We start from the raw sequence: 25,822 nt of genomic DNA on the forward strand, positions 1-25,822 counted from the left end.
TTGTGACAGAGCGGTTTGTTTTCTTCAAATTTCCTACATCTAAGCTCAAAACTCTGTTTTTCCTGTGTTAGATCTTTCTGTGTTAAAATGTTCCTGTCCTCTTCAAAGATATTTACTCAAAGCTCGAATGATTCCACTTATGAGTGGTGGGAACTGAATGTCAAGTTCCAGACAGTTCAGCCAAGGGTTAACTGGACGTGTTTACAGCACCACCTTGTGTACAAACAGGGGAAGTTACGTTATTTCGACTTTCCTACCAGTACCTTCTCAAAATCAAATCTAAATCTTACATAGAAGGGCATGATCCTTTGGCTGGTGAAGTCAGGAGAAAAAAAGTGTAGAACTACATTTGTTACTTGATTTTCCGGTTAATGTCTCTTGAAGTAAAGGGTTTGTGTTGTGTGTGTGTGACTCGATGACATTAGAACATAAAGCACTTTAAGATAAATCAAGTTTATTAGCATTGCTTTTTACATGGAGGAGGTAGGAACCTGAGGACAGTACTAGAGTACTTGGCTTTGTAGAAAATAGATTGATGTAAGGCAGTTAGACACATATTGCAGCATATATTCACTTGATTATTATACAACCAAGGCATTAGATGAGAGCAGAAGTGTTAAAAATCAGTACCCATAAACAATATGCTTCTGGAATCCTTACACAAACACCCCCCCCCCCCCTCCCCTCACACACACACCTTATATGATAACTTCAATCACCCATTAATGCAGTCACTACAAGCAAGAATCTGTGCATGAAAAGTCTATACACTTGTAGCTCATCATCAGTCCATCTTGGAATCATCTACTCTTCCAGGTCCCAGGTCAGAATCAAATTCAGAATTCCACGTCAATTCTATGGAGTTGCTGAATTTATAAAAGCTTCTGGTGAACTATCAATGGCTGCAGATGACCAGTACGCCATGTGACCCTTGAGTGGCCGTTGGACTTCTGAGCTGGATTGACAGAGTGGAGGGAAAGGTCAGAGGTCAAATTAAACATCAGTTACCTCAAAGCACAGAGGCATAGATTAAGTATCCTATTATGTCTCCATGAGAGGAGGTAAACAGTGATCTGTACATCATATGGATCTGTTAATAGCCAGTTGTTTGGAGTTTAAGATTATTTACAGATCAGATAACCTGTACAATATCTAGCTCAGGTTGGCACAAGTAGGTTAACTACCTGGACAACCAGATGGGTTTGTACTTCTGGAATTATTCCATTGGTTCCCTTGTGCCAGCCAAGCTCAATAAAGCCTAGCTAAAGTATTTGATAGAAAACTAATACTAAAAGCTCAGCTCTGTGGACAGGAGAGATGGATGTGTGTTTAAAGACACATGAGACATCAATCAGGTAGATACCTTGTTTTTTCAGGACATGTCTCCTGGTCAGCCTCCACTGCAGTGGATGATCCCCTGTCTGTGTCTACGTCCGCCTCTCTGTCTGTGTCTCTGTGTCTGTCTGCGGCAGTGTCTGTGTCAGAGCTGTTCTCACTGCCTAGGGCTGATAGCCTGCTGCTCTCCGGAGTCAGGCCCTCTGGGCTGGGGAACTCGCCACTGAGACAGAGGGACACCATGTTAACACACATACTGTACACACACAAACACATACATACAATACATACATCTTAAAGCACACAGACAGGAGATACACACACACACACACACACACACAACTGGATCGTGTGGTCAGATCATGTGGGAGATGGGGAGTACATCTTGCTACTTCCACGAGAACTCAGGACCCTTAACAGACACACAAACACACAATTGCCTGATTTCTCGGTCTTCAGACACTGAGAAAGAACAGATCCTCACTTCACTCTCTTCTCCAGGACTCCAATGTGGGTCTGTCTCTCGTCCAGGGCTGTTTTCAAAGAGTCAATCTCTCGCTGTTTATCCGACAGGTCCCTCTGGAGACGGTGGTTGGTCTCCTCCAGCGTCTCACAGAAGGCCTGTCAGCAAGATTACCACAATAACAGAACCTGTATCGTGTTCATGAGGCACCAAACGGAAGAAAGTGGAATAAAACACGGAGGAGCTACCTAGACTTGTCCGATAAGAAAAGCTCATTTTTGTTTAACGTTAATAACATTTCCCGTCATATGCCCTGATGACCACGACTCTAGTTCTGATGGCTCAGTTGGTTGAAGTATGCTGCTTGCCACACAATTGTTCAATTATTCACAATTGTTCAATTCAATTCAATAACTCCCACAATGGTTGTGCAAGACTAGTGGGTTTGATTCCCACTTGGGCCACATACATTCTGAATATTATTTGTGTTAACTGTATTGCATTGATACAGTGAACATACTACTTGTGTTATTTTCATGGCTTTACATGGCTGGGTAGCCTCGTGGTCTTGAGGTTCTGAGACCATAGCATGGAGCCAGCTAAGTATTTGGTAGGTCTGCTATCTTGATCAGTTCTCTCTAGCAAACTACATTTGTTCTCAATGAGACTAACCTGGATTATTAAAAGGTTAATATTTTTAAAAGTACTGTAGAGACAGCTTACCCTGCTCTCCTCCAGACTGTCAAAGGGGCCTGGCGGGTCATCCAAACAAAGGAACTGTCTGACCGCTTCACTGTGGGGGAAAGGTCAAAGGTCAGAAAGATGACATGGACATCCTCCAAAATAATTAGGATATGTGCACTCACTGCAGATACACTCAAGAGTAGTACCAAACACAAACACACATGCACACACAAACGACACACTTGATTTATCTTGAAAACGACATGTTGTGAGACAACCCTGGATAAAATAAAGGTCAAGAGGAAATACTGTAGTCCACCTGTTGGTGATGTCCCGGTGTGCTATGAGGTTCTGTAGGAAGGCTTGTAGGCCTAACTGTCTCTCCTCCAGAAACTCCATGTCGTAGTTATCTTTGAACCAGCGCTTGGGTGGCAGGGCTAGTCTGAACCTGGGAAAGAACTCATTTAGCTGAGAGAGAGATGGAGGGGGAGAGAGAGAGAGAGAAAGAGAGCAGTTAAATATTTTATTCACATAAATTGCTCCCTCAAATTAGAGGGTGTCAAGTTGATGTCATTGATCTCCTCGTTTGATCTCACCGTTTCCCTCAATTTGGCCCTTGATTTGGCATAATTAAATGAGTCACAGAGAGTCACGCTCATAGAAATAGAATGGCCAGTCCATCTAGTGGAGAAGGTGAAGTGGGAAGGGAATATTCCGAATTGAGCCATGGTGTCTGCTGCAAGGAGCTCACCTTATCATTGAGTCTGGAGAAGTCTGTGTACCTTCTGAAGATCACCCAGTTCTCTTCCTGATTCCTTCTCACCAAGATTTTATACACCTGCAATAAAAAATAGGCCATGTTATTTTTCTATCATATACTGTATGCCAGGGGTCATCAACAGCCGCGGGACAATTTTTTCTTGAGCAGATGGCCACTAGACTGCAAATTGAGCGCAAGAAGCCCAAACAGATATAATGTGTGACTAAAACATAACTTCAAACCTTGTTTACATTTGTATACGATCACGTGTCTCTCTATTATGCGTGGGAATACTTGGGAACAGATGTCTTAAATTAAAATCACTTAGAGATGATTTCCTGGTGTTTTTACAGTATTTTATGTCCAACAATAAAAGAAAGACAAAGAAAGAAAGACACTTGGGGGGCCAAATAAAAATAAATAAAGCCCCACGGGCTGCCAGTTGGGGAACTCTGCTGTATACACACAAAGACATGGATGTAACTAACCACAGCCATAACCCAATGTTTGTTCAGTTGTGTTAAAGGTATACTCTTATCAGACACTTAGTGTATCTCTGTACTCAACTTATCTTTAGATACTATTTTAGTGAGTGTGTTTTAAAACCAAGCCAACTACACATAAAAACACAGTTTCTGATGCCTTTTTTTTTTTTATATACAGTACCAGTCAAAAGTTAGAAAAGCATTCCTCATGAAGCTGGTTGAGAGAATGCCAAGAGTGTGCAAAGCTGTCATCAAGGCAAAGGGGTGGCTCCTTTGAAGAATCTCAAATATAAAATATATTTTGATTTGTTTAACACTTTTTTGGTTACTACATGATTCCATATGTGTTATTCCATAGTTTTGATGTCTTCACTATTATTCTACAATGTAGAAAATAGTACAAATAAAGAAAACCCCTGGAATGAGTAGGTGTGTCCAAACTTTTGACTGGTATTGTATATCTAAAAAGGAGATTGTGGTTGTTAGAATAAAATACAGCTACCATCCCTAACTGAATCATACTCCACATAGTCACTTCCTTGTGACTGGTTGTCTATCTCTGTCCATTTAACAACAGATGCTCATCACACACACACACACACACATTATTTGCTCAGCCTTTTCCACGAATGAGAGCACACATGATAGAGGCATTCAAACAGTCACAAAATCGTATGGAATTCAACCAGATGGGATGAAACATTTGCCTCCAACAGTGACAAAGCTATAACTCTTTCAAACAAAATGCTGCATACTACAGTAACTACCATTTAATAACTGATGGAAACTTGAAACTTGGATGGAATTTTTAAACCAAGTTCCCTGACATCATGTGTGCAGGCTTTTTAGTTCCAGCTAAGTACCACCTGCTTCAACCAATCAAGGGCTTGATGGCTAGTTTAATCAAATAAGGTGTGTTCATAGAACTATAATTAATCAATCCTATGGGTGACTCCTTACCGTGAACTTTGCCCTCTCCTCCATGACCTCATAGCCCAGCAGGGTCGGGGTGAGGGGCCTCTCCCAACTGTCCCCTGGAGTCCCATCCTCCTGGACTGACCCCTGCTCCCCTCCTCTGGATGTCCTGTACCCCTCGGGGCTGGAACACGCCTGGGGGAGGATCGGACAGGCTACTGTGGCCCCCCAGGACCCAGTGGCCTTCACCCAGGGGGTCTTTCCAGGAGAGGAAAAGCCAGCACTAGAGATAATTCCCAATGGGGAGGTCCTCTTGGGCCAGGACGGGGTCCGTTCCATGGGGACAGGCACTGGGACAAAGGGGGTGGCCATCTTATCTCTCTACCCTCTTGAATAATGAAGTGGGAAAAACAGGAGTTTGAGTTGTTACATTGTCATCCATTATCTGTTCAAGAGAGAGAGAGAGAGAGAGAGAGAGAGAGAGAGAGAGAGAGAGAGAGAGAGAGAGAGAGAGAGAGAGAGAGAGAGAGAGTATTTGGATACTCACATGCTGTAGCCTATCCCTGGCTATTTAGAAACGAATTGCTCTGATGTGGAGAAGGAGATGTGGATAATGGACAGACCCGAGAAGATACTCCGCATGCCTGACAGCTGTAGATGATAAAGAAACTAACAAATTCCAGTCAGATTCGCTGAAATCCACGACGTATGCATACCAGATGAAGTTTATGGACAGAACATCTGCATTGTCAATCACTCACTTCCCGCATAATCCTAGTGGAACAAAACGGAAGAATGACTCCTTCCGGGCATGGGCGGACGGGATACGCTAACGTAAACATGATCATGTGCTAATCGTCATGATCATTCCTACCGAGCATATTAGAAAGTTCAGAGTGTGAATATCCGACTCAAAGAGGTTTATTTGTCACTTGCTGTAGCCTACTTTGAGTGTACACAAAATAATTATTTGATCAAAAATAATTACACTTTGGCTAACTTTTCTTTTTTCTCCATTTAGCTAGTTTATGCAAAGACGCACCCCACTGGGCGTGCTGGTTGAATTGACGTTGTTTCCACAACAACCAACGTGGAATAGACGTTGAATTGACGTCTGTACCCAGTGGGACATCTCTGACAATTCAAGGCACTACAGTATGATGCCGCGTTCATATGCTAGTCTGAACTAGGAAACACGGACATTTCCGACATGCCAACTGGTTGTAGTTACACACGTGCCGGCATTAGTTTAGAAACTATGGATGCATACCAATTTTATTTCGTTCCCTCTCACGTAGGCTAGATATAAAAGCGCACTTCTCTTTCACAATCGGTCACAAACAGAATTGGAGCAAAATCCCCTTGTAGAGCAACCCAGGTCCTTCAAAATTCATTGAAAACCATCACGTCATGATACGCAAATATCTGGGAAATTCCCAAATAGATTGGAAATTCTACAATCCGCTTGCTTGAGTTTTCTATCTTGCTCCTCTGTCCTCTCTCAAAAAGCTAAACCCTCAACTCTTACAAATGCATCACCAAAATCACAAACGAAACACACAACTTATTTTTATGATCGTTTTTTGGGGGGATAAACTATCAATGATAAACCAGAAATGGATGTGTTTGGATTAAATGCGGAATACATTTCAGTTGAATGCATTCAGTTGTACAACTGACTAGGTATCACCCTTTCCTCACTGTCAACAATATGTTACATATATTTATTGTCTCTCTGCTGTCACAAAAAAACTGTACTGTCACATGTGGGCGTGTCTAAATCCCTACATGCCAATTTCCCAGCAAAGGCGTTAAAAAATACCGTAAAGTTAAAATATGCGCGCACAACTTGTCTTTTTCATGTTTTACTTTTAATTTTTGTCGCGTTATGAAATATGATGGGATATATTTGCTACTTGACAAGTCAAACCAATTATAGCAAAGTACTTCAGATGGTGCCAGATCGTTGCACAACGATGCAGTCCTTTTTGAAGAGTCAATGAGCTTGTTTTAGTGGTAAGGCTGAAGCAACCGACTGCAGACGAAAGTCGAGGAGGGAAGCTGTGGGAAGTGCATCTGCGCCAGCCAAGTCTCGGGCTGAAAATTGCAGTCGAAACTTCATGACCTTTGATCACATAGTTGTTGTAAAGTTCATGCAGTCGACGTGTAGGCGCAAATCGGACCGTTTTTATCCTTATAATGTATCGCACTTTGAAAGGCGACTTGACAAAAGTGATCCGCTCGAACGAGCCCAATCACAACGCCACAATAACGTTCGGATCCTGAATGTAACTCAAAGAAACCCGGAAGGCTCTTGTCATCCCATCCCTTCACAAAATTACAACAACGGACACCGAAACCACCGCTTTCGTAGCTACCTAAACGTAGAATTCACACCTTGCTGTCCTTAGTTTAATCTGTCAGTTATTTTGTAGCACGCTTCTAGCTAGCTAACTCATGTCGGACTTCTGCAGGGTCGTTAGCTAACAAGTATAAATCAGTCACCGGTTGTTTTGGCGTGGAGTGGTTGTTAGCCCTTAACGTTATTCGTTAGAGAGTTTGACACGTTGAAAGAGGTGGACAGTCTGTACATTTTTTTGAATCAACAATTCAAGTCACTGATTTTTTTTCGACGTCCAGCTGCATTCATTACCACTGGCAGCGCAAACGCATTTCATCAAACCTGCGAGTCAAACGTCATTACGTTAGCTGGCTAGCTACCTTTCAATGGAACATTTATGAATCTGTGCTCGGCTGTGTCAAGCCACCAGGGTCTTTTCGTTGCGTCGTGAACAGGAACTCTCAATTCCGCTTTCTCTTTTAGGCAGAGGAGGACAAGCCTTTTTCAAGAGGTCCTTATTGTAGGTTCACAATAATTATGGAGCAGCAGCACACGGGCTGTGTGAACCTTTGTAGTCTCACGAGCACTCTACCGGTGATTCCCTATCAAAAGCTGACTGACTTGCATTACCTGAGTAAAGGTGGGTTCGGAACCGTGTTCAAGGCACAGCATTGCGATTGGCGGACCACCGTTGCCATCAAGTGTCTGAAATTGGATTCCCCTGTTGGCGAAAGGTATGTTTGTTCAAATCATTTTACTAGATTAAGTATGACTATATGCCATTAGATCTAATCTGACTACAATCAATCATTGCCTTGTCAGATTTGATTAATGTATCGACTAGATAGATCATGACTCAAAGTTCCATTACATTACACATAAGAGTCATTAGACGAAGACGTCTTCTGTACAGGGGAGTTTTGTTAAGAGCCCCGACACTAAATCTGATAATTAACATGCGTTGCTTGCGGTACGGGTTTGGAAGCGTAAGGACATGTATCTTTTATATCAGCTAAAAATAATTTTCAAGAAACAAAAGGTTAAATTGATACACACCTTTTTATAGGGTTGCCACACAGCCACATTTCCATGTTACAGCATTTATTTACGGAAGACCTGTGCTAATTAGTGCTCTGCGTCTCCGAACACTTTGTGTGTAAACGGAAGACAGACGCCACAAACGTATTGTCATTGAAAAATACTGTCAGCTGCAACTGTGTTAAAACAGTGTACAGTAAGTGTGTGTTTAGCATTTGTGAAATTATTTTGATATGATATGAAAGTAGAGGGATTTATGTTTCTAGAACCGTACCCTCAATTGAGAATCGATTCACATTTAGTTGGAGTATTTGGCTGTTTTGCCTTCCAGAGCCAATTCGCCCTTTTAAATAGAAAATGTAAGAGGTCCTTGGACTAAGAAGTAAAGTTAGGCACTCCTATAGTCCAATATTGGGCTAAAGGAGAAGTAGATATTACAAGCCTCTTGGCTATGTGCCGATTTGGATGGAAAACAGTGAAATTAATGTATTTTTCTATCACTCAGAAATGTTTCTTATTTTCTCAATACGCACAAAGATTCAATATGAATATCAATCCCTGTGTCATTTGAATGACTAATGTCAAAATGTAATCTAATCATGACTGTGTTTACAGGGAGAGGAATTGCCTGCTGAAGGAGGCGGAGGTGCTTCACAAGGCCAGGTTCAACTACATCATCCAGATCTTCGGCGTGTGCAACGAGCCCGAGTTCTTCTGTATCGTCACTGAGTACATGAGCAATGGCTCTCTGGATCAGCTGCTTCACGAGGTACACACCGTTAGTATGAACAGTGTACATGTTCAGACAAGGGAGTCGGGACTGAGGCACAATAATCTTGCCATACCAGTCTAGGGTGTTTCATTTTCTTCTCCCACACAACTGTTTCAAAGCAGAGTATAGGCGTAGTCTGCGTTGCAAACTCATTTTGAATGAAGAAGCAGTCATTCAGGCATTGGTATCAGATTGCTATGACTGAAAATGCAAGCGCTGCAATGTTGGCACAATACTTTGCAGTGGCGTTTCCTCTCATTCCCCCTGTGAGCATGGTTGAGAATACATTTGGTAAAAGGTAGATGTTTGAGTTTCCTTTTCCTGTGGACACATTAAATAGCACTAGGCATCGTTTCTTTCTCTCATGCTCCAGTTGACAAGACACATACCACATTATCTAAAGCCTTGTCTGAGTGAGCAAAGACGTGACAAGCCAGGCGTATTAGCGGATGATGAAACCAACGAAGCAGGGTTGAAAATTAAATGTAGGCTATAGGTTTCGGGCCACAACACTTCTGGGAAATCACCACAATACATTCCATTTCACTTTCTCACTCCCTACTTCCCCCCCCCCACACACACATTCTATTTTCCTCTCTCTGCAACTCTTCCCAAGGTCCTTAGTGTACAAGATAAAGTAGTGTACTATGTTTCTGTCCACATTTTGTTACGATACAGCCTTATTCTACAATGGATTAAAAAATATAAAATAATCCTCATCAATCTACACACAATACCCCATAATGACAAAGCGAAAACAGGTTTAGACATTTTTGCTAATTTATAAAAAAAAAAAAAAACATAGCTTATTCAGATATTCAGATCCTTTGCTATGAGACTCGAAATTGAGCTCAGGTGCATCCTTTTTCGTTGATCATCCTTGAGATGTTTCTACAACTTGATTGGAGTCCACCTGTGGTCGAAGGAATTGTCCCTAGAGCTCCAAGACAGGATTGTGTCAAGGCATAGATCTGGGGTAGGGTACCAAAAAATGTCTGCAGCATTGAAAGTCCCTAATAACACAGTGGCCTCCATCATTCTTAAATGGAAGAAGTTTGGAACCACCAAGACTCTTCCTGGAGCTGGACGCCCGGCCAAACTGAGTAATCGGGGGAGAAGGGCCTTCGTCAGGGAGGTGACCAAGAACCCGATGGTCAAGCTGACAGAGCTCCAGAGTTCCTCTGAGGAGACGGGAGAACCTTCCAGAAGGACAACCATCTCTGCAGCACTCCACCAATCAGGCCTTTATAGTAGAGTGGCCAGACGGAAGCCACTCATCAGTAAAAGGCACATGACAGCCTGCTTGGAGTTTGCCAAAAGGCACCTAAAGGACTCTGATTCTCTGGTCTGATGAAACCAAGATTGAACTCTTTGGCCTGAATGCCAAGCGTCACGTCTGGAGGAAACCTGGCACAATCCCTACGGTGAAAAATGGTGGTGGCAGCATCATGCTGTGGGTATGTTTTTCAGCGGCAGGGACTGGGAGATTAGTCAGGATCGAGGGAAAGATGAACGGAGCAAAGTACAGAGAGATCCTTGATGAAAACCTGCTCCAGAACACTCAGGACCTCAGACTGGGGCAAAGGTTCACCTTCCAACAGGACAACAACCCTTGTGAGATTTGTTTATGACAGTTTGCGGTGGAACACGTGAAAATTGCATGTACTTTCAGAATTGTTTGGCGAGTTACTCATAGGTGGGCTGCAAGTAACTGGTAGCTCGCTATCGGCCCGCTGGAGACCCCTGGTGGTCACAATGTGTTTCCTTTCTCTCCTCCCACACTCTGTAGAAGACCCTGTACCCCCTGCTGGCCTGGTCGTTGAGGCTGCGTGTCCTGTATGAGATAGCTCTAGGGGTTAACTTCCTACACAACATGACCCCACCCCTCCTGCACCACGACCTCAAGACACAGAACATTCTGCTCGACGGAGAGTTTCATGTCAAGGTGTGTGTCAACCTCCATCTTACTTAGCAGTTTTGTTATTATATAGTCCCCTGAATCACTGTTAGTCTACACCTGTTGTTTACAAAGCATGTGGCAAATAACATTTGATTTTTGTTTTGCTAAGTTAAGGGCAATTTGTCTTACATTTAATATGACAGTATAGTATTCATGGTTCCAATTAAACTGTTTGGTCCCACTGAAAAAGGGAGCAGGGGAGGATCTAGAATATGAATCAGCTCTCCATCATCCAGGGCAACCCTCCCGCATGAACCAATTTAATCTTAACCTGCCCCAATTAAGCTTCAAGCATTAATTTTTGAATTTCCATGAGAAATAGCCTAGGCCTCCATATTTGAATGAATTTGCTGAGTCTCTGACGATCAATGTCTCCTTGGAGGTCCAGGGTTGTGTTCTGTAGGGAGAAAGTGTTTGAAAACTGAGCGAAACGGGGAGGTACTACCTGTACAAGAACAGATTTTAACTTTTCATTGCAAAACCCAGCTCTCTTAACAGGTTGTTGTCCTTGTTGTATCCAGATAGCAGATTTTGGCCTGTCTAAGTGGCGTCAGCTGTCCATCAGTAAAGGCTCAGGATCCAAGCCACCTGAGATGGGGGGCACCGTCATCTACATGCCCCCCGAGGCGTACGAACCCTCCAAGAGCCGCAGGGCAGACTCCAAACATGACATGTACAGGTGAGCCAACCAGAACCAGGGTTTGAGTTATAGGACATAGCCAGCTGGCCAGATCTGTTTGTGCTTTAGCCGGCTCCTCTGCTATATTCATGACAGTGAACAACCAAGCACCTAAAGCCCGAAGGGGGGAGGGGTGGGGGATGTCTCATGTTCTGACAAACACCACTGCAGCTCGGCCACTTTCCACCACAGATGCGGAAGGCCGACATAGGCGGATGCGGCGGATTGAGACGCACCCTATGCAAAAAAACATATCTCTATCTTAAACTGGCAGATTTTGATGGGGATCTTTTTATTATGTTACTTAGATTGATCAATAGACTCTTAAGGATTAAAGGGAAGATTGCAGCATTAGGTTGCTGTTAAACATTCTGATTTATTTCATCCTTCCAACTAAAAGTCCCAATACGACATATCACTTTACATTTATAGTTTTTATATTTCATCCAAATTTGACGGAAGTCATTTCGGAAAAGTAGTGTAAAGAGCAGGAGTGAAGCCACATAAGGTGAAGACCCACATCATACCAAGTCCTCCTATTGTAAAAATATATATATATTCTGACACTGAATAAAGGCAACTTATCATCTGACCATATCATGCGATTTCTTTATTCTGTATCAGCAAAAAATTGTTGCTCACAATACAGCTCGCAGGCTTTTAGCATAGACCCTTTTACACCCCTGGCTTACCCCTTCTAGCTAACCACTAGCAGCCTTGAAACACATCACTTATCAGCATTTCTCATACTGTTACACAAAATCAAGATAAACAGTACATCACTGGGGCCGAGCTCCCTGCCTTCCAGGACCTCTATACCAGGCGGTGTCAGAGGAAGGCCCTAAAAATGGTCAGACTCCAGCCACCCAAGTCATAGACTGTTCTCTCTGATACCGCACGGCAAGCGGTATCGAGAGCGACAAGTCTAGGACCAAATGGTTCCTGAATAGCTTGTGCCCCCAAGCCATAATATTGCTGAATAGTTCATCAAATGGCTACCAGGACTCTATGCACACTCACTGGACTCTACCCACACATACTGAACTGACACTCCAACATACAAACACACATGCATATTTCTGTGGGGATCCACCTCATCAAATACACAACTAGTTTCTACAACATTCCTAGCATATATTTTTCAAAAGGAGTAGCAGAAGTGTCAGCCAGTGAGAGATTTTTCACATAACTTTAAAGGGGGCTGAACTTCCTGATTTTAGCCTCGGTTTCAATTATCCTCGTTACGAAATGTGACTGAGAACGAGATTTGGTTTTGGAGTCGTGCTTTGATGTGGGTGTCTCGTGTGGGTGTGTGTTGGAACGTGGGAAGCGTTTGTACTTTCACTCTGCCAAAACGGTACACAGTTAGTCCATCACCCTTTTAGATCACTTCAAACAGTCCAACCAGGTCTTGTGTCTGGAAGTAGCCTAAACTAGCTAGCAAGCTAGCCAACAACTTTCGCCAATTACCTTCAGCCGGCCGGTGTGCAACCGTGGCAAAGTTGGTTTACCTTTGGATAGCCTATCTGTGGGGCTAATTTGGGACGTCAATAAATTACACAATGTGAACGGAACAATATTTTTATGTTGCACACCTTTTAGTTGTCTCATTAAATGCTTTCAATATTTGTATATGAATTTCTACAATTTATAGTTGGTTTGAGGTTAAGTAATTGAAATTTGGAGCTATTGACATTAAAAAAATATTGTCCCATGTACATTGTGTAATTTACTGATGGTCCCTAACTAACCCCATAGGGATATCAAATGTCAAATAAAATGTACCATGGGCATTATGATCGGGTTGCATGCAGCTGCACTCCGAATTGATGATTACTTGGGTGCTGTGGGCAGGATTGAAATAAACCCAAGGAAAACTGTTAAGGTACCCTTAATTCCGTGACATAACATTATTTCCTAATTATCTCGCAAATATCCGCTTTGGACGAGACTGACTTTATGACCAAAATTATCCTATTTACACTTTGTAGTCAATTTTTTTATTTAACCAGGTAAGCCAGTTGAGAACAAGTTCTCATTTACAACTGCGACCTGGCCAAGATAAAGCAAAGCAGTATCGATGCCACAGGCCGTTTTCAAAAGGAGAAGTTAGTTATCACGTTCAGTTGCTATTTAATAGAAGATTCTGTATTTCAAGGCAAGTGTAGTATTTAGCCTACGGTAAATCAGTCCACATTCCTCCCGGAGCAAACAGCGAGGAACTTTATGTTGTGTTAATTTCATTGATCTCAGCAAGTGTCTCTAGGGAGCTTGCACTTTCTAGATTAACACCCCCTTAAAGGAACCCCTCGTTTCAGTGAAGATGTCACAAAAGGAAATGCTGAAAAGAGATATGAAACTAGCTCTTCAAGTTCCCCTAACCTGACTGACTGACAGTCACTGGGGCCTCTGGGCAGGTGACTTGAACAGCTGTCATCATGACTGAGTCATTCCGTCACTGGGGAAGTGTGTTGGCCTTTTGTGTAAGACTGAGGAAATGAGATTCATGACTGATCTTAGTATTATTAGACCTCCCTTTAAGGGGAATGCTCATCTGACATAAATGTTTTTTTTCTCCACAGAGGCTGCTATTCTAACTGTGGGCCAAATAATACTTTTTCTTTATGTTCCCATTTTAGTTACGCTATCATTATGTGGGAGGTGCTGGCCAGGAGGATACCATTTGAAGGTAATTTAAGGTGTAGATGTTTTTAGTTTTTTTACTGTTGGAATGCATTGCTTTTACAATGTGTTTTATGGATGTTAATAACCTCACTTTTATGGGATCATATAACTTAATTCAAAATAAATGTCAGCTATACGTACACATTAGATTAGTCAGTGACATATACCAAATTCATGAGCTAACATTTATGGTCCTCTGCATGCTTGAAAATAGGAAAACACAAAGGCCAAATATAGTTGGAGGCATCAGTGGGATTTCCAGCCGGAAGTGATATTACATTAAATCTTCATTCAGAAGTAAAAAACTGAGTGAGCATTTGTTTTTCTGTACAGAGGCGACCAACCCCATGCAGATCATGTTCAGCGTGCTGCGGGGAGCGCGTCCGGACACAGGCCTGGACTGTCTGCCAGGGGACATCCCCAGCAGGGAGACACTCATCAACCTCATGACTTTCGGCTGGACCGCCAACCCCGACGAACGGCACTCCTTCCTCCGTAAGAGACATGACCTCTAACCTTTGACCTCAACTCGTTACCGTCACGTAGGCTGAAGTTGCCCCTAGACACAGATCTCACATCAGTTTGGCGCGTTCCTGCCCCAAATGGTTAAGGTTTGGATTGGGAAAAATATGCTGATCCTGGATCTGTGCCTAAGGGGGACTTCTACCCAGAGCCCAACAAAATACCCTTTCTTCTCAGTAAGAGATCACCCCTAACCTTTCATCTGACCTCACAGTAACCTTTACTGACTCAGACGGATGCCACTCCTCTAACCTTACCTTGTTACTTGGCGCAGAAACTTCCCTTAAGATCAACATGCCTAACTCAATGTTTTGTACAATTATTCCATTGATATCAATGTATTATCTATGTAGGTGTTGTAAGTATACATTTGTCCCTAAAAGCTATAGAGCCATAACCGTCTCCACCTGTCCTGTGCAGAGTGTGTGATGGAGCTGGAGCCAATGCTGAGGAGGTTTGATGAAATCGACATCCTGGAGGCCGTGCTGGAGGTCAAGAAGTCAAAGGTCAGTCAGTAACGAGACTGTCCAGTACACACGTCAACAGGAAAGAGTTTGGCAGGAAACATACAGTCCCAATTCATTCACTATGACTCAAGTGACCTTGTCCCCAGGCTATCACATGACCTCACTGTGTGTATTGCTAAATGTTTTAGTTCCGTTTGTGATAGCCCCAAATTTGATGGCTTCAGACTTGACCAGGGTTTGGAGCATCGTGGCTCATTGATATGTCTTGAGATGGATGACTCAACAAATTACGAACAGAGAGACAAACGGATTACTTCACATTTTTGTAGAAATAATCCACCATCCCCTACTTTCACTTCATTATTTAACATAAAAGGTGGAAAGAAATGCACACAATGATATGCATCGGTTTATAGCAGCATATCATTCTCTCTCTCTCTCTCCCAATTTGATGGCTTCAGACTTGACCAGGGTTTGGAGCATCGTGGCTCATTGATATGTCTTGAGATGGATGACTCACCAAATTACGAACAGAGAGACAAACGGATTACTTCACATTTTTGTAGAAATAATCCACCAACCCCTACTTTCACTTCATTATTCAACATAAGAGGTGGAAAGAAATGCACACAATGATATGCATCGGTTTATAGCAGCATATCATTCTCTCTCTCTCTCTCTCCCCTCCCTCCCTCTCTCTCTCTCCCCTCCCTCCCTCTCTCTCTCTCCCCTCCCTCCCTCTCTCTCTCTCCCCTCCCTCCCTCTCTCTCTCTCCCCTCTCTCTCTCTCTCCCCTCCCTCTCTCTCTCTCTCCCCTCCCTCCCTCTCTCTCTCTCCCCTCCCTCCCTCTCTCTCCCCCCCCCCCCCCTCTCTCTTTCTCTAGCTGATGAGGAGGGCAGGCTGTTACTCTGCCACACCCATGGTGTGTGAGAAAGGGAGGGAGAAGGAGAAGTCTCTGAACATTCTGAAGAACAACCCCAGTCCCTGGCCGCCAGTGAGTATAATGACCGGCTGTCCCCGGCAAAACATTTTTTGGGTCGACAGAGAGTCGTCTGTTCTTTTGACCAATCGATAGGTCGAAATTGTAAAACGTGTATTTTTCATTATATTAACACACCCTATGTGTTTTAATCAAATAGACTACATGCACTGAGCTTGTCAGATGCTTTAAGCGCACTGTTTGATTAAATAATTAAGACACACCAATGTGGCAGTTCATGTTCTTCAATCGCATTCATCGATCTACTCCGCCTGTCTGCAACGAACTTGAAAGTGGAACGTTGTATCAACTGTCAGGCCCAAAGCTTTCCCTAGCGAACTAGCAACATTGTATCAACTATTCTGAGCCCTCAGTTTCCCATGCCAGTGAGCTCCGGACAGACACAGCTGTATTTGCACAAAGTAATCAGGTTTCCACTGGATCAGAGCATTACATTTTTCCCACTAGCACCGAGGCTCGGTGGTTTTCGAAAGGGATAGAGCTGGAAAGATTTCACAAATACATTTGAGGAGCTATTGTCATTCTCAATGGATGTAAAAACAGACTTTGTTTACTTGCTGTTTTTAAGGTGAAGAAATAATTACTTTGCAAAGCTCCACAGCTCATTAGTGGTGGTGAGTTAATACTATCAGACATCCCCAAATGGGCACATTTAGACATTTGCGCGTCGGCCAGGTAGCCTATAGGCCTACTTATATTTGTAATCAGGTCCTTACTCAACATTGACAGGAGCGCTCCAAACAAAAGACAATGAATGAATTGACAACTTGTAAATGGAATGAAATAAACCAAGCCTTGTGTAGCAGGTTGTGAGCTCTGCAAAACAACGTGTCCACTCTGTAACGACTGTAATAATCATATATTGAATGTGTTAACAGAAATTACCTTAACCAAACAAATATTGTAGATTTAGAATTTATGGGGATTAATGGTAAATGTACTACTGGTGATATACTGTATGTAATGGGGAATTGATAGACACTAACAAAGGGCAAACTATTTACACGATTAAGTTATGAAACAATGAATGCAAACGAATTGGCGGGAGAGAGCGCATTCTGGAGAGAGACACGCCTTGTGCATTTTAGCCCCACACTCCTTTTTTTCTTGACGCAACATTTTAAATTATACCCAAGACACATTATCTTCACACATACTGTAGGCCTAAGGAATACTCTCATGAACTGTGGCAGGACCAAAGCAGAAGCCATTTATGGAAAACCAATGCAATTTCACTAATTTATCAAATTGCTTGGTGTGCCAAGGCAAATACCCTCATGGCACGCGTGCCTTACGTTGCCATGGCCTGTCCACGCGTGCCTTACGTTGCCATGGCCTGTCCACGCGTGCCTTACGTTGCCATGGCCTGTCCACGCGTGCCTTACGTTGCCATGGCCTGTCCACGCGTGCCTTACGTTGCCATGGCCTGTCCACGCGTGCCTTACGTTGCCATGGCCTGTCCACGCGTGCCTTACGTTGCCATGGCCTGTCCACGCGTGCCTTACGTTGCCATGGCCTGTCCACGCGTGCCTTACGTTGCCATGGCCTGTCCACGCGTGCCTTACGTTGCCATGGCCTGTCCACGCGTGCCTTACGTTGCCATGGCCTGTCCACGCGTGCCTTACGTTGCCGTGGCCTGTCCACGCGTGCCTTACGTTGCCATGGCCTGTCCACGCGTGCCTTACGTTGCCATGGCCTGTCCACGCGTGCCTTACGTTGCCATGGCCTGTCCACGCGTGATGGCCTGTGCCATCCCCGCAGCCTCCACAATGGATTAGTCCAGGCACCAATCAGACAGGTGTCTTATGTGTCATGAAAAAATATATATATTTGTGACCACTTAACAAAAAAAAATATGTTAACCAACAGCCTGAATACTTTCTGAAGGCACTGTATATATCTGTTTTTTTAGAGCCAGTTTACTCTTATGCGTAGCTGTGCGTGTGCATGTTTTTACCATGCTGTGTCACTGCCATAGGGAAGCTCCACCTCTGGCTCTGGGTCTTGCTCCTCCCAGGACACGGACTTCTCCCAACCAAGCTCCCTCACTAGCACCAATGCTCCGCCTTCTAAAGGTAAATCCGCCCACTTTCCTGGACTGTGATTGACAGCTGTGATTGACAGTTAACTTTTTGCCCTGAAGGGAAATAGTGATTTTCCTGAGTATTAGTCTGTTTCTGCATTGTATACGAGTTGATACCCAGTTCTCTTTGTCTTCTCCCACATCTCTTTCCTTTAGTTAATGAGGAGGAACTTCCTCCCTGTAGAAAAGCCTCCTCTGATTGACACACACCTCTCCTTGTCTCCCCCCAACCCCTCCTCTTCCTCATGCCTCCTAGAAGTGTCCCCCTCGTTGTTCATGCCCCACACCCTGGAGCCTCCGCAGCCCCTCAGAGAGCAGAGCCTGGGGGACAACAACCTCAACTACCCCCAGAGCGCCCGGCCCCTGGACGAGCTCAACATTCCCCTCAAACCGGGCCTGCCTGAAACGGAGTGTGTGACTCACCTGGACAACCTCACCCTGAAGCCACATCCATTACAACCCCAGCCAGGTAACGGAGGTAGAAGTTCAAAATTAAATCACATGACACAACTAACATTACACTCTCCTAGTCTCACTACCTACAGTTGAAGTAGGAAGTTTACATACACTTAGGTTGGAGTCATTAAAACTCATTTTTCAACCACTTCACACATTTCTTGTTAACAAACTATAGTTTTGGCAAGTCTGTTAGGACATCTACTTTGTACATGACACAAGTAATTTTTCCAACAATTGTTTACAGACAGATTATTTAACCTATAATTCACTTTATCACAATTCCAGTGGGTCAGAAGTTTACATACACTAAGTTGACAGTGCCTTTAAACAGCTTGGAAAATTCCAAAAAATTATGTCATGGCTTTAGAAACTTCTGATAGACTAATTGACATCATTTGAGTCAATTGGAGGTGTACCTGTGGATGTATTTCAAGGCCTACCTTCAAACTCAGTGCCTCTTTGCTTGACATCATGGGGAAATCAAAAGAAATCAGCCAAGACCTCAGAAAAATAATTGTAGACCTCCACAAGTCTGGTTCATCCTTGGGAGCAATTTCCAAACGCCTGAAGGTACCACGTTCATCTGTACAAACAATAGTACGCAAGTATAAACACCATGGGACCACGCAGCCGTCATACCGCTCAGGAAGGAGACGCGTTCTGTCTCCTAGAGATTAACGTACTTTGGTGTGCGAAAAGTGCAAATCAATCCCAGAACAACAGCAAAGGACCTTGTGAAGATGCTGGAGGAAACAGGTACAAAAGTATCTATATTCACAGTAAAACAAGTCCTGTATCGACATCACCTGAAAGGCCGCTCAGCAAGAAAGAAGCCACTGCTCCAAAACCGCCATAAAAAAGACAGACTACGGTTTGCAAATGCACATGGGGACAAAGATCGTACTTTTTGGAGAAATGTCCTCTGGTCTGATGAAACAAAAATATAACTATTTGGCCATAATGACCATCTTTATGTTTGGAGGAAAAAGGGGATTGCTTGCAAGCCGAAGAACACCATCCCAACCGTGAAGCACGGGGGTGGCAGTATCATGCTGTGGAGGTGCTTTGCTGCAGGAGGGACTGGTGCACTTTACGAAATGGATGGCATCATGAGGAAGGAAAATTATGTGGATATATTGAAGCAACATCTCAAGACATCAGTCAGGAAGTTAAAGCTTGGTCGCAAATGGGTCTTCCAAATGGACAATAACCCCAAGCATACTTCCAAAGTTGTGGCAAAATGGCTTAAGGACAACAAAGTCAAGGTATTGGAGTGGCCATCACAAAGCCCTGACCTCAATCCTATAGAAAATGTGTGGGCAGAACTGAAAAAGCGTGTGCGAGCAAGGAGGCCTACAAACCTGACTCGGTTAAACCAGCTCTGTCAGGAGGAATGGGCCAAAATTCACCCAACTTATAGTGGGAAGCTTGTGGAAGGCTACCCGAAACATTTGACCCAAGTTAAACAATTTAAAGGCAATGCTACCAAATACTAATTGAGTGTATGTAAACTTCTGACCCACTGGGAATGTGATGAAAGAAATAAAAGCTGAAATAAATAATTCTCTCTACTATTATTCTGACATTTCACATTCTTAAAATAAAGTGGTGATCCTAACTGACCTAAGAGAGGAATTGTTACTAGGATTAAATGTCAGGAATTGTGAAAAACTGAGTTTATAATGAGGGGAAAAGTATTTGATCCCCTGCTGATTTTGTACGTTTGCCCACTGACAAAGAAATGATCAGTCTTTAATTTTAATGGTTGGAGACAGAATAACAACCAAAAAATCAAGAAAAACGCATGTCAAAAATGTTATAAATTGATTTGCATTTTCATCAGAAAACATTCTGGCTCCCAGGTGTCTTTTATACAGGTAACGAGCTGAGATTAGGAGCACACTCTTAAAGGGAGTGCTCCTAATCTCAGTTTGTTACCTGTATAAAAGACACCTGTCCACAGAAGCAATCAATCAATCAAATTCCAAATTCTCCCCCATGGCCAAGACCAAAGAGCTCTCCAAGGATGTCAGGGACAAGATTGTAGACCTACACAAGGCTGGAATGGGTTACAAGACCATCGCCAAGCAGCTTGGTGAGAAGGTGACAACAGTTGGTGCGATTATTCGCAAATGGAAAAAACACAAAAGAACTGTCAATCTCCCTCGGACTGGGGCTCCATGCAAGATCTCACCTCATGGAGTTGCAATGATCATGAGAACGGTGAGGAATCAGCCCAGAACTACATGGGAGGATCTTGTCAATGATCTCAAGGCAGCTGGGACCATAGTCACCAAGAAAACAATTGGTAACACACTATGCCGTGAAGGACTGAAATCCTACAGCGCCCGCAAGGTCCCTCTGCTCAAGAAAGCACATACAGGCCTGTCTGAAGTTTGCCAATGAACATCTGAATGATTCAGAGGAAAACTGGGTGAAAGTCTCTCCCGAGTGGCGCAGTGGTCTAAGGCACTGCATCGCAGTGCTAGCTGTGCCGCTAGAGATCCTGGTTAGAATCCAGGCTCTGTCGTAGCCGGCGGCGACCGGGAGACCCATGGGGCGGCGCACAATTGTCCCAGCGTCGTCCAGGGTAGGAGAGTGAGGGATGTAGCTCAGTTGGTGGAGCATGGCGTTTTGCAACGCCAGGGTTGTGTGTTTGTTTTCCCACGGGGGTTTTGACATTTTTTTTTAAATAAAAAAATAATGTAAGTCGCTCTGGATAAGAGCGTCTGCTAAATGACAAAAAATAAACAAACAAAAGTGTTGTGGTCAGATGAGACCAAATTCGAGCTCTTTGGCATCAACTCAACTCGCCATGTTTGGAGGAGGAGGAATGCTGCCTATGACCCCAAGAACACCATCCCCATTGTCAAACATGGAGGTAGAAACATTATGCTTTGGGGGTGTTTTTCTGCTAAGGAGACAGGTCAACTTCACCGCATCAAAGGGACGATGGACTGGGCCATGTACCGTCAAATCTTGGGTGAGAACCTCCTTCCCTCAGCCAGGACAATGAACCAAAACACACAGCCAAGGCAACAAAGGAGTGGCTCAAGAAGAAGCACATTAAGGACCTCGAGTGGCCTATCCAGTCTCCAGACCTTAATCCCATAGAAAATCTGTGGAGGGAGCTGAAGGTTCGAGTTGCCAAACGTCAGCCTCGAAACCTTAATGACCTGGAGAAGATCTGCAAAATAGGAGTGGAACAAAATCCCTCCTGAGATGTGTGCAAACCTGGTGGCCAACTACAAGAAACGTCTGACCTCTGTGATTGCCACCAAGTACTAAGTCACGTTTTGCAGAGGGGTCAAATACTTATTTCCCTCATTAAAATGCAAATCAGTTCATAACATTTTTGACATTTTTGACAATTTTTTTTGTTATTCTGTCTCTCACTGTTCAAATAACCCTACCATTAAAATTATAGACTGATCATGTCTTTGTTAGTGGGCAAATGTACAAAATCAGCAGGGGATCAAATACTTTTTTCCCTCACTGTAAATACATACATACAGTACCAGTCAAAAGTTTGGACACACCTACTCATTCCAGGGTTTTTCTTTATTTTGGCTATTTTCTACATTGTAGAATAATAGTGAAGACATCAAAATGAAATAACACATATGGAATCATGTAGTAACCAAAAAAGTGTTAAAACAAATCAAAATATATTGTATAATTGAGATTCTTCAATGTAGCCACCCTTTGCCTTGATGACAGCTTTGCACACTCTTGGCATTCTCTCAACCAGCTTCATGAGGTAGTCACCTGGAATGCATTTCAATTAACAGGTGTGCCTTCTTAAAAGTTAATTTGTGGAATTTCTTTCCTTCTTATTGCATTTGAGCCAATCAGTTGTGTTGTGACAAGGTAGGGTTGGTATACAGAAGATAGCTATATTTGGTAAAAGACCAAGTCCATATTATGGCAAGAACAGCTCAAGTAAGCAAAGAGAAACGACAGTCCATCATTACTTTAAGACACGAAGGTCAGTCAATACGGAAGAACTTTGAAAGTTTCTTCAAGTGCAGTCGCAAAAACCATAAAGCGCTATGATGAAACTGGCTCTCATGAGGACCGCCACAGGAAAGGAAGACCCAGAGTTACCTCTGCTGCAGAGGATATGTTCATTAGAGCTGGTGACACAGTCTGTGATTTATTTTGAATTCAAGGCACACTTAACCAGCATGGCTACCACAGCATTCTGCAGCGATACGCCACCCCATCTGGTTTGGGCTTAGTGGGACTATCATTTGTTTTTCAACAGGACAATGACCCAACATACCTCCAGACTGTGTAAGGGCTATTTTACCAAAAAGCAGAGTGATGGAGTGGTGCATCAGATGACCTGGCCTCCACGAACCCCCGACCTCAACCAAAATAAGATGGTTTGGGATGAGTCGGACGGCAGAGTGAAGGAAAAGCAGCCAACAAGTGCTCAGCATATGTGGGAACTCCTTCAAGACTGTTGGAAAAGCATTCCAGGTGAAGCTGGTTGAGAGAATGCCAAGAGTGTGCAAAGCGGTCATCAAGGCAAATGGTGGCTATTTGAAGAATCTCAAATGTAAAATATATTTTGATATTTTTTGGTTACTACATGATTCCATGTGTGTTATTTCATAGTTTTGAAGTGTTCTATTATTCTACAATGTAGACAATAGTAAAAGAAAAACCCTTGAATGAGTAGTTGTTCTAAAACTTTTGACCAGTAGCATGCATACACACACACACACACACACTGAACTAATATATGAACGCAACATGTAAAATGTTGGTCCCATGTTTTATGAGATGAAATAAAAGATCACAAATGTTCCATATGCAAAAAAAGCTTATTTAGCTCAAATTGTGTGCACAAATTTGTTTACATCCCTGTTATTGAGCATTTCCCCTTTGCCAAGATAATCCATCCACCTGACAGGTGTGGCATATCAAGAAGCTGATTAAACTGCCTGATCATTACACAGGCTCACCTTGTGCAGTTTTGTCACACAATACAATGCAATGCCAAAGATGTCTCAAGTTTTGAGGGAGCGTGCAATTGGCATACTGACTGCAGGAATATCCACCAGAGCTGTTGCCAGAGAATGAAATGTTCATTTCTCTACCATAAGCCACCTCAATGTCATTTTAGAGAATTTGGCAATATGTCCTACCGACCTCACAACCGCAGACCATGTGTAACCACCCCAGCCCAGGACCTCCACATCCGGCTTCTTCACCTGCGGGATCGTCTAAGACTAGCCACCCGGACAGCTGATGAAACTTTGGGTTTGTACAACAGAATAATTTCTGCACAAACTGTCAGGAACCGTTTCAGGGAAGCTTATCTGCATGCTCGTTGTCCTCACCAGGGTCTTGACCTGATTGCAGTTCGGCGTTGTTGTAACCGATTTCAGTGGGCAAATGCTTACCTTCGATGGCCACTGGCACGCTGGAGAAGTGTGCTCTTTACGGCTGAATCCCGGTTTCAACTGTACCGGCCAGATGGCAGACAGTGTACAGTGTTCCAGTTCCCGCCAATGTCCAGCAACTTCGCACAGCCATTGAAGAGGAGTGGGACAACATTCCACAGGCCACAATCAACAGCCTGATCAACTCAATGTGAAGGAGCTGTCGTGCTGCATGAGGCAAATGGTGGTCACACCAGATACTGACTGGTTTTCTGATCCACGCCCCTACCTTTTCTTGTGATGTATATGTGACTGTCGTGGAGAATTATCCCTATACTTATTAAAAATCAAAGTTCTTCCAGAGTTTGGTAGAATCAAGATAGACTTTATTACATAACGCAAACAAAAGCTGAACTGGGCTGCAGAGCAACTGAACTACCAACACTTGGCCCTCTGTTTATATACAGTTCTATTCCTACACATTTTACATACTTTTTAGCCTAATCCCTCCCTGTTTAGTTCTTCCACCATTGTCCCCAAATCAACATATTTTGACCGCTCCGCCCAATCTCTTAATTTGACTTCTCCTCCTCCAATGTATTCAGACTTGGAAAAAATAGTGGCAGGACCAAGCTTTCTCATACAAAAAAAACATATCTTATCAGTCAGGAGAAGCCTTGAGATTAGGGAGTGCACACTCATGCAGCCTGTCCCAGTTCACCAGCTTCAGAGATAGGCCCCCTCTGCACAGTCTCCAGCCACAAATACATTTGCACATAAAACATCCCATCAAACCAATATCACATTATAAAACATATCAATCAATGCTTAAAGATGATTTAAACATGGCAGGTCCATAACCCATTCTCAACCATATACATTTTAAAAGACATTCCTAACAGCCATCCTCCCTGGACCTTGAGCAAGAAACCTATGGTTTCTTCTTGTGACTGTGTATGTGGCTATGTGTGTCAGGTCATAGCGCACAAACAAGTGATAACGTTACTTCCGTTGCTACTCCTATCTCTACACAGCTGCACCCTTGGAAGATAGTAAAAGACAGGATGAACTGAAAAACCTGTGGTCATTCTGAGGCTCTTTTGTTTTAACCGTGTGACCGGATTACTCTGAAGCAACAAGAAACAATACAGGTCTATACAGGTCTATCTGTTCCTGAAGTTTATCTCTATCCCATGTCCTTGACTACACGCCCAGACCAGCTGCAAAGAGCTATAGGGAACCATCCTTTCTCAGAAGCACAGCATTTGCACTAAAGAAATGTCTCTACTATTGTTAAGCATATTATAATATATGTAATGGAAAAATACCTATAGAGCCATTTCATCATGGCTCTGTTTTAACCCTTTAATTGGTTGTTAATCCATAAGCATATAGGGCATATAGGCGTTTCATTCTACAACATGCATAATCCATATAATTGGTTTGTTATGTTGTCTAAGTAGTTAACTAAAAATCTCCAATATGACCAACAGATGCATATCTGTATTCCCAGTCATGTGAAAGCCATAGATTAGGGCCTAATGAATTTATTTCAATTGACTGATTTCCTTATATGAACTGTAACTCAGTCAAATCTTTGAAATTGTTGCATTGTATATATTTATTTATTTTGAGTGTACAAAACATAAGGAACACAAGAGACTGGCCAGGTGAATCCAGGGAAAAGCTATGATCCTTATTGATGTCACCAGTTAAATCCACTTCAATCAGTGTAGATCAGGGGTGTCAAACTCATTTTAGCTCAGGGGCCACATGGAGGAA

General features: G+C 43.2%; 2 protein-coding genes across 4 annotated transcripts in view; one reads left to right on the plus strand and one right to left on the minus strand.

Annotated features, from left to right (window-relative positions):
• Positions 1-434: 434 nt before the first annotated feature.
• Positions 435-24,476, minus strand: LOC311146416 (sorting nexin-16-like). 2 transcript variants are annotated; one of them, XM_084182922.1, is made up of 8 exons: positions 24,062-24,476; positions 4,688-5,030; positions 3,234-3,320; positions 2,802-2,950; positions 2,522-2,591; positions 1,820-1,956; positions 1,364-1,558; positions 435-955 (listed from the first exon to the last, which is right to left on the minus strand). In XM_084182922.1, the coding sequence occupies exons 2-8, from the start codon at positions 5,012-5,014 to the stop codon at positions 856-858; spliced, it is 1,065 nt and encodes a 354-aa protein (XP_084039048.1). In that variant the 5' UTR covers positions 5,015-5,030; positions 24,062-24,476; the 3' UTR covers positions 435-855. The 2 variants fall into 2 exon arrangements, with proteins under 2 accessions (XP_084039048.1, XP_084039047.1); XM_084182921.1 differs by lacking the exon at positions 24,062-24,476 and adding an exon at positions 5,190-5,418.
• Positions 5,559-25,822, plus strand: part of LOC311146404 (receptor-interacting serine/threonine-protein kinase 2-like) — a 28,175-nt gene continuing 7,911 nt past the window's right edge. For both annotated transcript variants that reach the window (XM_084182907.1, XM_084182908.1), the window contains exons 1-10: positions 5,559-7,717; positions 8,637-8,790; positions 10,583-10,738; positions 11,275-11,432; positions 14,072-14,121; positions 14,451-14,612; positions 15,060-15,145; positions 15,989-16,099; positions 18,084-18,180; positions 18,445-18,657. In XM_084182907.1, coding sequence (XP_084039033.1) covers positions 7,521-7,717; positions 8,637-8,790; positions 10,583-10,738; positions 11,275-11,432; positions 14,072-14,121; positions 14,451-14,612; positions 15,060-15,145; positions 15,989-16,099; positions 18,084-18,180; positions 18,445-18,657 — 1,384 coding nt within the window. In that variant the 5' untranslated portion in view covers positions 5,559-7,520. The remainder of the gene's footprint in view (positions 7,718-8,636; positions 8,791-10,582; positions 10,739-11,274; positions 11,433-14,071; positions 14,122-14,450; positions 14,613-15,059; positions 15,146-15,988; positions 16,100-18,083; positions 18,181-18,444; positions 18,658-25,822) is intronic.

The sequence above is a fragment of the Coregonus lavaretus genome (genome assembly GCF_964263955.1).
Source record: "Coregonus lavaretus genome assembly, chromosome: 19".
Taxonomy (NCBI): Eukaryota; Metazoa; Chordata; class Actinopteri; order Salmoniformes; family Salmonidae; genus Coregonus; species Coregonus lavaretus.

What these genes read in the sequence shown, in the direction of transcription:
- LOC311146416 (XM_084182922.1), bottom strand. Translation starts at nt 5,014, where the DNA reads ATGGCCACCCCCTTTGTCCCAGTGCCTGTCCCCATGGAACGGACCCCG. An exon ending in ACAGTCTGGAGGAGAGCAGG is followed by an intron (nt 1,957 to 2,521) that starts GTAAGCTGTCTC and finishes TCTTGCTGACAG; the next exon opens with GCCTTCTGTGAGACGCTGGA. An exon ending in GTCCTGGAGAAGAGAGTGAA is followed by an intron (nt 1,559 to 1,819) that starts GTGAGGATCTGT and finishes CCTCTGTCTCAG; the next exon opens with TGGCGAGTTCCCCAGCCCAG.